At 39.4% G+C, this 18,306-nt stretch overlaps 2 protein-coding genes across 5 annotated transcripts in view; both read right to left on the bottom strand.

Annotated features, from left to right (window-relative positions):
- sipa1 (signal-induced proliferation-associated 1) overlaps positions 1-5,288 on the bottom strand; it is a 32,639-nt gene extending 27,351 nt beyond the window's left edge. For all 4 annotated transcript variants that reach the window (XM_068716229.1, XM_068716233.1, XM_068716232.1 and 1 more), the window contains exon 1: positions 4,958-5,288. The gene's annotated coding sequence lies outside the window, so the exon portion shown is untranslated. The remainder of the gene's footprint in view (positions 1-4,957) is intronic.
- Positions 5,289-8,110: 2,822 nt separating this feature from the next.
- On the bottom strand, positions 8,111-18,029 carry LOC137876558 (histone acetyltransferase KAT5-like). The gene is made up of 16 exons (XM_068716228.1): positions 17,967-18,029; positions 17,820-17,886; positions 16,526-16,594; positions 16,259-16,395; positions 15,676-15,744; positions 15,407-15,589; positions 14,648-14,818; positions 14,488-14,562; positions 12,982-13,044; positions 12,463-12,711; positions 12,285-12,374; positions 12,050-12,190; positions 11,825-11,918; positions 11,570-11,729; positions 10,915-10,996; positions 8,111-10,381 (listed from the first exon to the last, which is right to left on the bottom strand). The coding sequence occupies exons 1-16, from the start codon at positions 17,994-17,996 to the stop codon at positions 10,247-10,249; spliced, it is 1,815 nt and encodes a 604-aa protein (XP_068572329.1). The 5' UTR covers positions 17,997-18,029; the 3' UTR covers positions 8,111-10,246.
- Between the last annotated feature and the right edge of the window lie 277 nt (positions 18,030-18,306).

The raw sequence follows: 18,306 nt of genomic DNA, 5'->3' as shown, positions 1-18,306 counted from the left end.
TAGTGGCTGATTTCCTGTGATGCTATGTAGGCTATATGGTCATATGAAGGAGCATGTTCTGTCTGCACTTGAGTGAAGTGAATGAAAACACACGACAGAGCGTCACCAGGTGACTGCTATGCATCGTGTGAATTACTAGTGTGCACTAAAGCTTGCATGGAAGGATTCACCGAGCCATTACAGACAGAATCTGCTCAGAAGTTTATCAGTCTATATGCCTGCAGCCAACACTATTATTTATGGTGTTAATTTTTCTTCACCAAGGTATAAAATTGATACATTAACTGCTGTGACTGCAGGGCACGTATTTGTGTCACATTAAAAAAACAACTCAAAATATGAAAAGTGTGGCAGGAATTAATTTCAAGGCAGATGTGAGACACTCCTCTTCCCTCCCCTCTCAGCCAGTTTCTTGTATTTGGTCCTATAAGGTTAAACAGTCAGTGTACCACTGAAAGGTACAGGCTCAAACTGGTCTCGCCTCTCACTTCTTTTTTTTACCGCTGCCTTTAACATGTAAATGAAACAGTTGAGGTTGCAACTTCCTCCTCATAGTTGTGACAGAGCAAAGAGGCCCCTCAGTCATAAATAAATACGTTGATATGCTCTAACATTTCAAGCATTAGCCCAAAAATAAAAATATACTTCATGATGTATTTTTATACTCCTCTGAGCACAGGATGTTTTCCGTCTTTAAAAAAAACCTCTATCTGCCGTTACGGCGATGAAGTGACGTGGTGCGAGTGTGAATGGTTGGTCTTGGTCTGCTTTCAGTGGCTCTAAATACACTTGAGGGCACTTCTCCTGCAATAGCAACGCGAACAATGAGAAGGAGCCAATGCACCGCTTAATGGTTTAATGTATGTCATAACTGAGAGGGACATTGTGATTAAGAACAACAAGCTCCAATGTATTTCTGAAAGGGGACATTATATAACGTGAACATAGTATGCGTTGAGGGAGTTTTTTTGTCATCTACATATGTTTAAATATAACAAATAGTAAGATAAGTGTTCTGAGCAGATGCTGACATGAAGACATTTCATGAAGGTAGCAGCTTCCACATATTTTTGGACTATTATATCAAGGTTTTGTTGTAAGAAATACATTTCGTATTCTCTCTCCATAGAAAACACAATCATTATTGAAACTATCACAACACCATTTATTCAAATAGGTCTAAAACATCATTTGACAATGATTTTGTTATTTGTAATTGAAGCACCTATTTTTTTGTTCACCCCTTGACACTTCACACTCAACACAGCTGATGGATTTTGTGAGGGGTTTCAGAAAGGATATTGATGACTATCATTCCTTCGTGTCAGCTTAAACTTTTATCATAATTGTTTTGTGCAGACAGTCGGTTTTTCAAAGTCATCCAGGGACATTTTTTTTTAAGCTTAAAACGAGACAACATGACTCTTTAGCCGCTAAGAATTAACTCCCAAAACGAAAAAGAAAAAATGTATCTCAACTAATTTATCTCAACTGTGCAGTCTGCAAAGTAATACTGGACAACTAAAAAAGGGCAACAGCCTTAGAAAAAAAGGCCAGAAACTTTCAGACCAGTGGCCAACTGGGGACAGGTGACAACAGAGAGCACAAGCTAAGAGGATCCACCCAGAGGCTTACCCTGCCAGCATCCTGCCATTTGATGAGGAGGAGGCTCCGCCTGTCCAACTGCCTTCCTCGCTGAGCCCCCACAGGGAGCCTGCCGAGGGGTGTAGCCGTGCAAAATGGCTCCAAATGAGAGGAATGACACAATGCTGACTCAGACCAGAAACAAAATCTGCCTGGTAACCTTGGAACATGTTCAGATCAAAGTCACTTTGCTTGTATCTTTATGCTGGATTTTGGACAAATGTACATATGTGAACGCTCTTGTATGATGCAACTCAAACCGGAAGCACCTTTAGAAACAACTTTTTTGTCACCTGCATTTTTCGTTGTATTGTCAAGCGAAGCCTGCTGATTGTTGACTGTTGTCAGCTATTTGCTGAAGCTGATGCTTTGTGGACATAGAGTCATTTAAGGAGTCACAGTAGATATCAGTACAGAAACAGAACAAACAACGTGAGCTTAAGTTTAAATCCTGGCAGACGAACAGCATCAGGAGATATTAGCATGGATCTAGTGACTCAATCCTACCACACTACTGTGATGCTGCTAACAGACTGTCATCATCATTATTCAGTGTTAAGTAAACAGAGGCTATTCACTTCTCCACTTGCATTTTAAAGGGCAAAACAACAAAGCTCTCTTCTACCATTCTTTGTATCTCTCTATGGTTTGTGGTCACAACAGTAATGACGGTTTTTGATGTCAAGAGGTCACGTTTGACGTAAGCACCGGCTATTTTAATGGCTCTGATAGACAACAAGCGCCAAATCTGTATCCACTACATGACACACACATGTACTGTTCACACCCGAGCTCTCTTGGCTCTTGTTTGGTGCAGGAAATAAAAGTAGGCCGATCGATTCAAGAGCCTCCTCTGACTCTGCTCCCTCCTACTCAACCCAGGATAGTACAACAGAAGAAGACTTTCATGAGAAAAGACACCCCTCGGTTGTAAATCTTTGCACTCAGAAAAGCAGAACTCTTGTGCATGTAGCTATTTTTGGGTCATGGACATTTCAGTTTAGTTCTATGAGCTTGTACTACAAAAAGTAGGAGAGTATTTTTGGATTTGTTCCGAGTTTCACATATTAAGCGTGTCAAATAGCTATGTGTGTGGCTGCTGGACTGAAGAAGAGGGCCAATAGATTCATGCAGAAACTTCATGAGGACTGTTAAGTGTGTCCAGGCCAGATCAAAATGTGCTCATATCCTGGATGTTGAAGTATCCAAACTGGAGCAAAAACGATTAGATCAATTAATCAACTGAAACCATTTGGATTACTGATTAATCGTTTGAGTCATTTATCAAGCAAAACTTCCATTCTGTGAACTTCTTTTCTAACGTTTTAGACTTTTGGTCGAACAAAAAATATGAATGTCAGCTTGCTCTAGGAAATTATGATTTTAGCAGCCAAACTATTGAACAATTTATTGAGAATGACAAATTAATCAATAATGTAAATTCTGAAAAGAAATGGTTAGTTCGGCCCTAATTCACACAACATACAAAGCAGTACCTCCTAACTAATAGCAGGCAGACGTGTTATTCATATTCATTCATGTAATTGTTTGAGGTGATTAAATTATGGAAAATAATGAAAAACAACTGGCAGTAATTGATAAACTACTTTACCACAAGAGCACATTTCAATCAGTTTCACTTAGAAAACACGTCTTCGGGAGAAAGGGGAATATATGAAGCAGTTTTGTTTTTGCAAAAAAATTCCATCATTACATTTTCATAGAGATAGATACCAAATCATGGACTACAGGGGGCACAATGGCTTCAGTTGTTCTGCTATTATTAGGCCTTATAATGTAATTTACATTATCTGTACCTGCGCTGTCAAATAACACAAGCATACTGGATTAGGGTACGGATAGTTTGATAGATAAACCGTTTGACTGAGGATTGGACTAATTAGATATTTATCTATATGAATGCAGCACAATGGATGGCAACAGAACAAAAGTCGACACAAGCTGAGTTGGATGAATAGGCAGCATACTGTTGGCCCCGTTATAACAGTGCACTTCATGCAGACACACTTAGCATTTACCATAAAAGTAGGACTGTGGCTACAGTAAAACAAGGTACATTCAAAGTTCATCCTGATGAAAGACATTGCACCCTCCAGTCAGCCTCGCCATCAAGTCACATTCAGTTATCATCCATCCTTCCTTCCATCATGTGGAGGTCAAACTGCATTTTATTGTTTAAAAATGCTAATGTCAGCCACAGTGAATACCACACTGAATGAGGAGCCGTGCGGCTCAATGTAAATTAAATGACCCGTCCTTTAAGTGCACTGGCTTATGTAAGCTGCTTGTCCCCCCCCCCCACCAGCTCTACATCCCTGCCTTTCTTACCCTTCAGCAGCATTATCCATCCCCTAAAAACCCTAAAGTCTCGTAAACACACAGCCCCATCCTAAACTGGAGAGTGCAGGGGGTGGTGAGGAGGGGGGAGCCTGACTCCCGCATCCCTCATTTTCTCTGCCACCTTGAAAACAACACCCCGATTCTGGTTGTGGTTCTCCATTCCATCATTGTTTGTGCACATCACATGCAGCACTGTTACAATGCTCTTCATCCACACAAATCCCCTGCTGCACAACGCAGACTGATGGCCTTTTATTAATCTTTCAATATATGTATCTAGACTACAAAAAAAAAATCCTGCTCCTCTTCTTGTTCCTGCATCTTCTTTCTCTCTGTCTATCTTTCATTCTCTCAGTGTCCCTCCATCTATCCCTCCCCTCCTCCCTCCACCTTGCCCTCATCTCTGAGTCCTGCAGCCACAAGCGCTCCACAGCGAGGTTTTGCAGTGGCTTCTTGACAATGTCACAACACCGTTTTTAAGACAATCCTGCCTCGTTGGAGGGTGCACAATGGAGAGAGACAGGAGAGATGATGGGGGTTTAGTGTAGGGGGGGAGAGAGGAGGACGGGAGGGAGGGGGAGGCCGGGGATGAAATGCGACAAAGGTTGCAAGCTGGATTCCAATCTACAATGTCGCGTGTAAATGGCATAAACAGGGCTCCCTGGGTAAAATGCATTTTTAAAGAGCTGACAACGACACAGTGGGTAGAGAGGCAGAGGGATGACGAACTGGATGGTCATATGATAATACCAAGCCATTATTTCATATCCTCTATTGCTCTCATACATTGTCTCTGGTTGGATTGTGTGAGCATAAGCATGCCTATACAGAGGTATGTGGCACACACGGTGTGCGGATCCATCCATCTGAATTCATTATCATCAGAAAGAGGACACGGGGAGGCTGGAATGTGAATTCTCCGTGATCTCAATACAGAAAAGAAAAGGCTTACCTCCACATTTCAGCTCTGCTCGACCCTGCCTTGTTTCATCCTGTTCCTCTCTGCCGACTCCCTCCCCTTCTCTCCCCATGACAGCATTTTTCTGCTATCTATCTCCACGGTGAGGCTCTTTCTCCTCCTCCTTCAGTTCCTCCTGTCTGCTGTTCTCTTCCTCTCTCCAAAAATAAAACGACACACACACACACTTCCCGATCTCTGTGTCTACCGGCTCTTCTATTCTGTTGGTTAAGTCAAGAGGCAGGTTGATTTGTGCTGTCCTCCTCCCTCTTTCTCCCTCTCGCGCTGATTCTATTCCATTCACATCACACTAAAGCCAACCCCCCCTCTCTCTCTCTCTCTCTCTCTCTCTCTCTCTCTCTCTCTCTCTCTCTCTCTCTCTCTCTCTCTCTCTCTCTCTCTCTCTCTCTCTCTCTCTCTCTCTCTCTCTCTCTCTCTCTCTCTCTCTCTCTCTCTCTCTCTCTCTCAGCTTCACCCGGCCTCTCTCTCCTCCCCCCTCCCCAGTCTCCTAGTCAGAGCGAGGTTGAGGCAGCGACGGACAGCAGCGGCCAAGAGGAGAGCTCTCTGTGTCTTAAACTGAGCATTCAAAATGTTTTAGTGCCAAGAACGAAAATTCAAAAATGTGCTGAATCGAGGACTCAAGATTCCCATATAATAACATAACACGCAAAAGCAGAAGTGTGAAAGATAAGATGATGCAACGTTGTTTTAAGATAGTCACCTCTCTCAGTCTTTCTTTAACTAGATTATTAATGGAAACAGGCACTTCCAATATCAAACGTGTTCATTTAGTCTTATTTGTCTTTGCCAAAACTGACATTTCTGCACGAGAGAGATAAAGGCTCAGAAGCACTGAGGGGCAAAGGTGAAAATGACAGTGTGTGTGTGTGTGTGTCTGACAGTTTGTTTATTTGTAGAGACATCTGCATACTCCCCAAAGTGTGGGTCGGGACCATAACAAACAATCAACCTGCTTAACAATGAGAGCACAGGAGTGTGACAACATATAGCTCGCCTTTTCCTTTCCCATCAGTCACTGGCTCTTAAAAAGCACATACCTGAGAATCTGGGTAAACCTCTTAATGGTGGTCAGGAGAGGAGAGGAGTTGTGCTGCTTAACTTACACTGCAGCAGAGCCAAGTGTCCGGCACCATCCCCCTAATTAGTGTATGGAGTCCCGTCCTGGCCGTACCATATGGCTGTGTATGGCTGTGTGTGTGTGTGTGTGTGTGTGTGTGTGTGTGTGTGTGTGTGTGTGTGTGTGTGTGTGTGTGTGTGTGTGTGTGTGTGTGTGTGTGTGTTAGCAGGTCAATGGCTCTGGTCTGGGGAGCGGGGGAGGAGGAGAGGTTGTTGGTGGTGTGTGCCTTGAAGAGATAAGAGAATTAACAGGGGCACTAGTTGATAGTAGTTAAACAGTTTTCTTAAAAGCAAGCATACCTCGGCACTTATGAGGTGCTTTTAGAGTTAGTCGCCTCCTCTGGTGTTTTTATGTGAAAAAATAAGCGAATAAAACACAATTTATCGCCTCATATACAAGTGAGTTAGAAAGTTCATATACTCAAACCAATTGAAATATCACATAACATTTCCAAGTGACAATACAGAGTTTATGGTTATCTTACACACATTAACAAAAAAACTAAAATGTAAATATTCTGACTGGTTTAAGACTAAGATTATGTCCTGTTGTGAGACCATTAACACAATCTGCACTTGACCAACTGGTCTTTATAATATTGTGATTGTAAGCATGATTTGTGATGGTTGGAGCCTCTCAAACTGACACCAGAGCTCATCTTGGACAGTCAGTGCAACAGAGACACCGTGTGGAAATGTTCCACCAAGACCGCAAACACTCAAACGCTTAAAGTTCTTCTCTGCAGAGGAACACATCTGTCTTTCTTAAGTTGCGTGTAATTACGACATATTACATTTTATGGGACATCACATGCTGGAAACATGTGGTTTGAAACAATGGCAGAAAATTGGCGATACTGAGCCGTCAGCACAGTAAAAACAAAGACTCATTCTTAAACTTTTTGTCCGACTTTATATATTTTTGTTCAAAACAACAATATATTCAGTATATAATATTATAAACAGCAAATCATCTCATTAAGAAGGTGAAAACCAGAGAATATTTAGATTTTTTGCTTTAGAAATGGCTTAATTTCTTGTTGCTCTAATCGGTTAATCTTTTCAGCTCTGGTGTATATATATTCTTGTGAGAAAAAAAACAGAAGCCAGATAAATATAAATATATATAAATATATATATATATATATATATATATATAAATATATATATATATATAAATATATATATATATATTTATATATAAATATATATATAAATATATATATATATATATATATATATATATATATAAATATATATATATATATATATATATATATATATATATATATATATAAAAAAAAATATATATATATATATATATATATAAAAATATATATATATATATATAAAAATATATATACATATAAATATATATATATATATATAAAAATATATATATATATATATATATATATCTCTCTCTCTCTCCCCCAGAGGTCCAGATAACACACAATCTACCACCAGCCAGGAATCAAGATGAGGAAATACTAAACTTCAGAAAGCTGCCCAAATGAGTAAAGTGGTGAGAATATTAGATTAGTGTGAAATTCTTCTCAGCCCTCGTGGGGGCTGGTGTGGCTCTGCCAGGTGCAGAAAGAAAATGGGTGCGATGTGATGTTAGGAGAGGTTTCACCAGAGCTGAGAGGCAGATAATTTAACCTGACTTGTTAAAGTTACAGCAGCGCCAAGCACATCAAACTAGTAAAGAACGCCCCTGCAGACCCAACAGATTTATATGCCCCTGCAGAGGAAGTTAATGAAGGTTTCACACCGTCAACTGTTTGCCTACCTGGTTCTGTCCAGCTGCAAAGATGTGGGTCGGTAGCAGCAATGAACTAGAAGAAACGCTGCATTAACTTGCAGTGTTGAGATAAGACTGTCGAAGATTATATTTAAAGAGTTATGAATCTACCTGTAGCTTGGATCAACAAGTCTGATCCACTGCAGGTGTCCGTGTGTTGTTCAAATTTCCTCAGTCCCTCAGCAGCTGTAATAGAACTACAACAGTGAGGTTGCACTATTACATTTTATTTTCAACAAACACCCCTCTTACTTAATTTTAGCTTGTGGTTTGAACTTTGTTCATGCAATTTGGCACCAACAGGGAGTGAAAATCACAATGGCTGTTAAACAGACTTGCAGTAAAAAGAGAAGCCAAACCGTTTTCATGAGCGGTATTCGCATTGCATTGATTTCATCTTTGGGTTTTCCAGATGATAATCTCTCACATTACGACCAGACCCCCAGTTATATTCTACATAGCTCTGCGTGGACATTCTTCATGTTACCGTTTTGATTTCAACATCAGGGATCTCTACACTGATGTTGGCGACATCCATCAAACATTGGGTTCATTTCTCACCTGTACAGTTGAAGCTGGTTTTCATTAAAGATACTGCACACCGAATGGGGGAAAAACTCACTTTTAAGACACTTTTTAAGATAGTTTTTTTTTTTTTTTTATCAATTCAATAACCTTTTTTTATATCAAACGCTCAAATCAAACTGTTTCACTTAAAGATTTACTAAATCCTTTCAACAGGGTAAATATAACAACCTTTGTGACATGAAAACACAAACTGAAAGTAAGATACCATTTTTATGTCTTTTCCTGTTGATATTGTGCAGCCAGTTAGTTTACATTAAGTAAAAAAAGACACTAAAGACAACTGTACACAAAATTTACATTCCTCCAACAGTTCAACATGGCTTCCGTCTTCTAAGCTTTTTTTACACAATCAGGTCCAGTATGTACCGTAAGGGAAACATACGTATTAACATTGGGAACTGATTTGTCTCATTGCAAACCCATGAGTATGACACTGAATTATATTAAAAAAGGAAGAATCACCTGAATGATCACAAAGAGCATAAATACTTCCAACTATTTAAAACTGGGAAATGAAAGTCGACTTGCTACTGTAACAGATAACAAACCTGAATTGTCCACGTTGGCTCTTAAGCAACATTGACGGTAGATCTGGATGTCTAGTTTTGAAATGTTTGCATCAAAGCTGTTAAATTAAATACATGTATGTTTCTTTGTTGTTGTTTTTTACAAGTGAGCTATAGTACTACTAGAACATTTCTATCCTCACTGTTCATTGAAAGATAACAAAAAATAATAATTTAGGCACTGGAGGAGAATCACAATAAACTGAAAGTTATCTGTGCGCAGAGATGAGATTTAGAATTTTTGTGCTGCCAAAACAGATCCTAAAATGAGTTCTTTTACTGTCTCACCATTTACAATACATTTCTCATTGAGTCTCTGTTAATAAGTGACTTGTATATCAGTAGGTATTGTATTTCATAATAACTCAAACTTGTGTGTCCAGGAAGAGGTGTTTGAGACTTTTTGAATCCTGCACATTTTACAAAAATGTGTACTCAAAGTAGAAAGTGAAGACGAGATTATGGAGTGTCCCATTGTTTAAGGAGCGCTTTGAGTCTTGTACTTTTGTCATCGACTGAGGTTTCTGAAATATGACTTGTATGACTTAAGCAATGATGTTGGAAAGTGTCACACATGGAATTTGACATTTTTGGGGGTACATGAGTCATTTTGACAACATTTTGACACCGGTGGCAGATATAAAAACCACACACATAGAACAAAACCACCTTTCCTTGTTGAATTTAAGGAAAACAAATCCCCGTTTGTGGTTTTTACATAATGTGGATTCATCAACAGATGAAGTGATTCACTGAAGAACTATAAAACAATGATGTCTCCATTAGGTGGTCTGCAAGTTTGCCATTGTTGGCTTGAATTTACACTATTAAACAAACACCATATCTGACTTTTAAACGCACTGTCGGTCATGAACAGGATCTTTTACACAGTAGAAGGTGTGGTGTATATTTTGGCGGTGTCACGGTTAACCAGTCTCTTTTTTTTGTCCCCAAGTTTGAGAGCTTTTTAAATTCACAATATACAAGGAATATTCACAATAAAAGTTTTTGCATCTCAAAGTGACAATTTATGTTCGTTGTGTCTTATCTGAAAAGAGTCCTGGGTTCAAAAATGTTTTGAGGTTCTACGAGAGAAACCTGGACAAAAACCTTGATCTGATCCAAGGTTTGCTTCAAGTCGGCTCTCTGGCGGTTTGGGGAGGGTGTTCAGTGAACCTGGCCGGGGCTCTACCACTTGCCCCTCTTGCTCCAGTCCTTAGGTGTGAAGTGAAGGCATTTTGGATCTATGCGCAAGTGTCTCTTCTGCATCGCTCTTTCGTGACCGTCCACAATGTCCTCTGAGAGAGTCAGGATGTACTGGCCCTAGATTCAAGACAAAAAAATAAATAAAACTTAAATAACCACATGTGGCTCCATCAATATGTGATCTGAGTAGAGACCACTAGTGTATTATATCAGCTGACTGTGCTTTGGCGTCAAATATTGCATATTTCATCAGCTATACATTTTAAAACATGCAAAAACGAAAACTTTTTTCTGTTATTTGATAGAAGAAATAATCAATGCTTCTCCCTATCATCATATTAAAAACATGAACAAATGAAAGATTCAAGACACCTAAAACAAGAGTCTCATGGAAGGTTGTGTAAAGACTAATGACAGGAAGTTTGGAAGATCAGTGTTCTTTCTACCACTCCAATGCTTCACAGTGGATGGAATCTAATTACCAAGTAGAGGGCATAAACAAATCCCCCAAAACACACAAAATTTAACTTTTACTCTTAATTTACACAGAAAAGTTGTTGATTGACACGCCACCATGCTGCAGATGCGATCACAAAGGGCAGAGTTGAGGATGAAGGAAACAAAAAGGGAACACGGCGCTGGTCTCTCACCTTGTAATAGTTGATGAGGTTTAGGTACTGAAGCGTTGAAATGACGTCTTCTTTCTTCACACTTGTGATCTCACTGATCTCACTGGAAGTTCAAAACAACAGGTCAAATGAAAAGGGAGCCAATCATTAAACTGCTGTCATGACAAATTACTCTTGGGAGACAATAAAAGTTGGTGTCGGCAACATTTGAGAAACCAACAAGAGTATGCTTGATGTTTAAAGTATCCAACCGAACAATCCAGCCCTGTGTTGCCAACTCTTTTCCAATTGAAGTAGTTGGCAGCTCCAAAAGTTGCTGAATCTAGCGAGAAAGTCGCCAAGTCTGTTACATTGACAGTCCGTTCCTTCAGTCCTTCCTCCAAAGCCACTCCCCCCAAATTATTATTATGAATGTAAACAAGTGTGTGCAGGTAGACAGGCAGCCAGCCCATTCCAAATCATTTCAATCGTGCCAAATAAAATGATGGCACAGGCTTATTACAGTTCTGGGACAGCCACAGACACCGGATTTTTTATTATTGTTGACAGAGCATCTGATTTATTGATCGCTGTTGGGAAGTAAAGAGAATTTCAACAAATATAACCAAAACAATCTAGAATACATTACCAACCCTAGCTTTAAAAAGGTTGAGATAAAGTGCCATCAGTCACATACTTGATTGTAATCTGGGGCCTTTCTCCATTGTCAGGTTTAAGGTCCATGAGAATTTCCAAGATGGTCTGGGACCAGTAGGACCGATAGGACAAAAGACCGAGGTCAGAAAGTGGCTTCTCAGGAGTCCCCGTCTTCCCTTCTACCTTGGACAGCTCGTAACCTGACAAAAACACACAGTGTGAGGTGAACATAGAAAACATTTGAATGTGCGTATATTTACCGGCACTGTGCCACTGTTTTTGATACTACACTTACTGAACTCAATGAGCAGTTTGCCGTAGCCTCTCCGCTGGTAGGGAGGCAACGTCAGGATGCAGGCTACGTTATAATCTTCAGTCGACTCTTTTTCCTGCACAAAAAATGAAAATTAAGTTTTGTTTTGGAACCCGTTTAACAGGAGACCGTTTCCAAGCCGTTATGAGAGGACTGTGCATACACACTGTACCAGAAGTTAAAAAGAGTTTTGCATCAGTTGTTTACCTTAGAGAAGTAGCCCACTATGTGGAAGCCTTTGGAGTCATACTCTGTCATTACATAGAAGAGGAAAGGGTCTGTGTCGTAATACAAGGTTTTGTGGTCCAGGAAACACTTCGCAAGTAAACACAGGTTCTGGGAATATGTCTGGAAAACAATGACAGACATATATCAATCAAAAACAAAAAAATGCTGTAAAACATGTTTTGAGGACAGAGACAAATATCCTCCCATCACTTACTTTGTTTTTCCTGCCGTCAATCTCAAAAAATGAGATGGTGCCTTTGCGGTAGATCTCGTTGCCTGGAGGATGTCTTAGATTACATTTTGTCTGTCAAAGACGCAAAACACGAGAGGGTGAGCTCCATGTGCAGCCAGAGATTAAGGGCTTAAGATAGTGACATACTGATGATTCTTACCAAATGCCTCTGGAGACACTTCAGGCTTTTGAGGTACTTGAGACAGAATTCACAGAGGTAGAGGATGGGCAAAGTGGTGAGTTCCTGTGGGTACGGTGAGAAGTACCAGGGCTTCAGTCTGTGGCGTCCTAACTCTATACATTCAATGTTTTTCATCCGGGTGACGATGTCGTCGTGGCTGCGGTCGGACACCAGACTGCCAGTCATGCGGGGTGCAGACGGGATGCCGTCTGAACTGTCTTGGGAATCCTGAAGGTAAAAAATTTGGACATTTGACACACTTACTGCAGTTATTTTCATGCAGTCAAACATCGTGTTAAAACAAAACGCTGCTTGATCAGATGGAGCATATGAATTTTAAGAGTTCTACACATTTAAATGTCTTTAAATAGGTAACATAAATAACACAGAGGTTGTACATGTCACCAAAAAGTTGTGTCTGAGGTAACAAACACCTCTGTTCTATTAGACGCACTGAGGCACAGCAACATACAATCAACGTGTGCTAATAAGACTGACCTCTGGTGGTGGAAGAAAGACACTGGCACTTTGAGGGTTGTTATACTGCAAAACCTTTATCATCTAGCAGGAAAAAAAAGATACAAAAATCAGGCTTTTGGAAACTATAAAGGGGAATAAAATGGTTATTATTTACACTGAACAGTTTGGTTCAGGGGCAGATTGAAAGCAATGTTGAAATTTAGAGTAACTTTTGTTTTAGTCAATTAAAAAGGTTGGTTCATCGGGAGCCAGCAATACTGACAATCATAAGCAGTGATAGAGATGTTAATGAAGGAGGAAAAGAGCAAACACAAACGTTAGACCAATTACTTCATGTGGGTTTGACGGATTGTTTTGTTAACTAAATGAAAAACCCACTGGCCACTGTCATCAGAGATGACGTGAGAACGTGGGACAGCGACACTAAACATAACAGCTGAGCTGCTCATGTTAAGTAGCTTGACAGAATGAAAAGAAACCCTGAAAACAAAGGTCTGACCTGCTTTGTTTGGACATTTTTCTGTCTCATTTAGTGACATTAAATATTTTTTTGTGGTTATAACTACCTTGTTACATGTACGCATTTAAAAAGGATCAAGTTACAATCAGTTGTTCTGCTCTTGAGTCTCTCAAAAACAAATAACATACATTTGAGATCATATCATCATCAATCGTTAACATTTTGTAACACAAAATTAATTAAAATGATTGGGGTTTTTTGTACAATAGGCTTGAAAATTACTCATGTCAAAATCTTTGTCAATACTTCTCATTGTACAGTTGCAACAAGGTCAGTCAAAACACTGAATTCCTAAATGTAGCAAAACAAAAGGACAATATAAACTTATTCAACTTCATATAAAAATTAAAACACATCTGACTTGAAGAATTAGTGGATGTTGAAAAAAATTAATAAGTCCCCAGATCTTGCTGGTATGTTGTAGGTTATTGTTTATTTCTAACTAATTTGAACTAAAACAGGTCTTAACAAAACAGACTTCAGGTTTAGAAACATTTAAACAAACAGGGAGTTGTGACGTGAAACGTCCAATGTAATGACAAATTAACAGATTTAAAGGATTAGTAGGCAAATACTTTAGTCAACATACTCGTATACTTGTGTTTTGTAAGGCTGGTTATATAGAAATTACCACGGCAAACAGCTTATCTCATTTAAAACAGTAAAGAAGGATAACAACATAATCAGCATTCATGTGATAAATATGTTAATTTGGGATTCATTTTTGTTGACAAATACTTGAAAATTCTGCCAACAGTAATACAGGCAGTATGTTTGGTCATCTGGGCTTTTAATACTGGAGTAGATGATGCACATAAATACAATGTATTCTTTGACTAATTTAATTCTATACGTATACTATATTATCTTTACATTGCAGTCCTCAAAATACAGATAAAATCCTGCATTTTTTTAAACAAAAAAGATACAGAGACTCTGACACAAGGCATACATTTAAAATGAGAAAATAATAAAGTGACTGTAAAGATGAATATACTTCATACCTCATCAGTTCCCCCACAATTAGCTTTTCTCTTCCTGCCGGGCTGCGAGGGGATGAGTCGCCGGGCAGTGCCGTTCTGTCATTACAGAGAAATGAGAAGTTGCACATTATTCAGTGAACCAATACTCAAACCTTTAAGAATCCAGGACCGTTTTCTTTACCGTTGTGAGCGAGGAGATCGGTTCATGGTCTTCGCGGGACTTAAACGTGTTGGGCTCCCTCACAGCGGGAAAAACAGAGGCCTGAGAGGCTTCAGTTGAACTTGGCAGGGAGGGCACAGGGGTGGCCGGGGGTACCTGAGTCGCCATGGGGACGGCTTCTACTTTTCTCTTCTGCAGCAAAACAAACATCGTTAATATGAGGACATGGACCAAACACTTTAACCAATCAGAATCTGTGTTTCCAAACAAGAGTTTTTGATTCCAGTCAGACCAGAGGCATGTGTTCAAGATGACACAGCAATGTAATGATTTACAGCTGGGTACTCCAGTCTTAATGTCATGAAGCAGTGCCATGTTAATATTATCTGCAGCCAGTCCACTGATATGAGCTCACACTGTGTCTGGTTAAATGGCCACAGCATGTCACATTAAGCAGGTTTTACCAATTTCAGTTTTATCTCTAGGTTAGTCAAATTTAAACACCCTATTAAAACCTGGTAATGAAATGCAACAGACACAGATCAGCTGCAACTCCACTGAGTTACAACTAAAAATGTGTTTTTGTTGTGTTTAAACCACCTGCATCAACAACTTCCCACTTTTTCATTGTTGTGTGATTTATTATGTCAGCTGCTTTAGTACATGTGATTTAAAAAACAATATATTTCATCACACATCTGTAGATACTGAAAGCTCATAGAACAATCCCTCTTCAGCACAACATGAACGATTACAACAATAACAGAGAGTACCAGCTACCTTGAAAGATTTGAAGTTGAAATGTGGCTTGACGAGTCCAGTGCATACACCTGACAAACATTTGGATACACTGTGTGTTAAACCACTTCCAGATGTGATCTGCACGACCGGATCAGCATCTTCCTTTTTTATTTCATGGTTGTTTATTTCTGGATTCCCATGCAGTTCGGCATGACCCGATAGCTGTATGAGCACACAAGAGGCATGTTAACACCAGGTTCACACTAAGGTCTCAAGTCATTTCTAGAATGTGTAAAGTCAAGCTGTACCGGTGTGGGGAGGGTTTTGCCTCTGGAAGGAGCTGTGGCAGACTGTGCATTGAGATCTAGACTCTTCCTCTGAATTGAAAAGAAAGGAAGAGGTTAACTGACATTCATATGAACCCTTAGATTAAAACTCAGGGATTTAATGCCCACACAATGTAACCAGAGTGTTCCATAATAACCGCATTGAAAATGAACAGTTCTGTGGCAAACTAAATCAAATCTGAAGATGTATGAAAACAACAATGTAGACTGAAAACTGATGATTTAAATTTTTTCTTAAAATGGAGAGTCGTCTATATCACACACTACATTAATGCTTTGCTAAAATGTTCCTTAAGAGTCGAGGCTGGGTTTAATATAAACATTGAACATATAATCCTGAGCCCATTCAGATAGAAAACACACCATATACAGTGTTGGTGCATTTGAACTCAATCGCTGTTGCAGTTATCAAACCACTGGGATGTAAAACGTAGGCTCATATTGTGTAACTACTGTCTTCACAATGGTAACATGATACTAACAAACTTTGGTGTATTGTTGGGCATGACAAATTAGAAAAAATAAATGCGTAGCATCCACTTACCACTTCTCTCTCTGGAGAGCTGGGACGGGAGCCTGGAAGACCATTCTTGGTTGGCGTTTTAGCTTCTTTCTTAGGGAACTGGAGCTTCTTCATGTCCAGCCTGTCCCCTGTGACCCACTCATCCAGGCGCTTGTTGACTTTTAACACAAGCAGTTTGACAAAAACAAAAAGACATATGCTGTGATGTTTCTGTGTTGTGGATTTCAGTCTGTAAAGTTGCAGTTAAAATGCCAAATAAAAACAAGATGTAACACAAACTATACTCACAGTCAATATAGTGAACATAGTAAAGCTTTCTCGAAGAGACTTCCTTCACACTTAAGATTTCAGCCAATGCTGTAAGAAAAGCAGATAAGTCACATTAAAAACGTGCAATGACCTGTACTCAAATCAACAAAATTATTGTCATGGACATCCACAAAACAGCTGCTTAAGCATAATGGATATAAAACCACTTAACAACAATCATTGTGGGTTAAAGGATTCATGTAGATTTCGCTAAACTAGAGCAGCAAGTAGTACGGAAAGAGGTGTACTCAATCAATGGACAGAAAATGTATCAAAAATAGGCCAAATGTTTTTTGTTTTCATTTTCTCAATTGTGACGAATATCTGCTTTTATGTTTTACATTAAGTGACTTTTGGGTTTTAGAATGATGTTCAGCGACAACAGTGACTAAAATACTTCACACAGCTCTGGGAATATATGTTGCCATTTTTCACAACATCCTGACATTCAATGAACAATGACAAAATCATAACAAAATAATAATGAATGCAAGATTAATCTACAGTGTCACGAGATACTAACAAACATGAAAAAAAATTAGAAGTACATAACAAATTATGTAAAGAAATATTCTTGTTCTTAGCTTTTATAGTTTGTAAGAGTGGCTAGTTTCACCTCTTGAGACCTCTATTATACATTAATTTAAATAAGAAAGCTCTAAAGATATGAACATCTCCTAACTCACTGCTCATAAATATACACATGCAACCTGTGACAAAGAGTAGCGAATAATTATTGCTTTCATTTAAAATATCAATATCAAGCCAAGACAATGGGGAACCACTGCACACAACCCACTTGGACATGAGGATGTGTGTCAGAGTAGTAAAGCTGCCACAATGAACCAAGTGAAGCTTCACAATACCAAGTGTCACTGAGACGCCCGACTGATTTGGCTACTTTTGTTGTGGCTCTTACTTTTCTCATCAGTCCGACCTGTCAAAACAAGTAACGGGCAACCAACTGTTCGACCTGAACAATTGGTTTCAGATTTGTAAACAACAGCGTGATGTCAGATAGATTTCGCCCAAGCTTCCCCAAAAAACGTCTTTTATTAAAGAAAACAATAAGAGCTAGCTAGTTAATTAAATGTTTGATGTAAGAGTGGAATTAGCAAGTGTTCAAATTAAATGCATTTACATTGTACAGCCCTGTGAGTGTGGTGTTTACAGTGCTTTCACTGGAGGCCGAGGCGTCTGATAACAACAGCTGAGGTTCGCTAGTTAGCATTAGCTAGCTTAGCATTGGAAAAAACAACCGGACAATACTTACGCCATTCGTCCTCGTGTTCTTGGTTTTTACGAAGAACGGGGAGGCGACAGCCCTCAACAATCTCGACCTGTCGAAAATAATGCGTTAATTTGCATCCTGAAAGTGGTCAATGTCTCTAAAATAAAATTATATTTCTTGAAAACCTACCGATGATGCGTTGTCCGCCATTTTCGTCATCTGTGAGAGCAGCAGCAGGGTGTTGTGGGAAAATGCCGGTCCTCAACAAAGATTAAATAAAGAGCAAGATGAAACTCCTTGGGTGAATGTGAGGAGCGGAAGTCGGAAAATGAACCCGGAAGAAAATAGCAGAAGTCTTCATCGAATAGCAGGCGTGGTGCAACACCTTTATTGAGTTAGCATTACTACGACATGATTTTAAAGTGAGTGCGTCGACCTGTCTCGTGGGGTCTGAGGCCTTATAAGGGTTACCTGTTAAAACCTATTACTTTGTAGTGAACAACCAGAAGAGTGAGTGCACACATACAAA

The sequence above is a fragment of the Cebidichthys violaceus genome, unplaced genomic scaffold, assembly GCF_023349555.1.
Source record: "Cebidichthys violaceus isolate CVI_PGR_0920_01 unplaced genomic scaffold, fCebVio1.0.p SCAF_20, whole genome shotgun sequence".
Taxonomy (NCBI): Eukaryota; Metazoa; Chordata; class Actinopteri; order Perciformes; family Stichaeidae; genus Cebidichthys; species Cebidichthys violaceus.
Note: the sequence above shows the minus strand (reverse complement) of the source record. Positions and strands in the feature narration are given on the sequence as shown.

Excerpts from the sequence above, each read along its gene's own strand:
- LOC137876558 (XM_068716228.1), bottom strand. The coding sequence starts at position 17,996 with ATGACGAAAATGGCGGACAACGCATCATCG. Across the intron at positions 15,745-16,258 it reads GCTCTCCAGAGAGAGAAGTG|AGGAAGAGTCTAGATCTCAA; the intron begins GTAAGTGGATGC and ends TTTTCAATTCAG. Across the intron at positions 13,045-14,487 it reads ATTGTGGGGGAACTGATGAG|ATGATAAAGGTTTTGCAGTA; the intron begins GTATGAAGTATA and ends TTTTCCTGCTAG.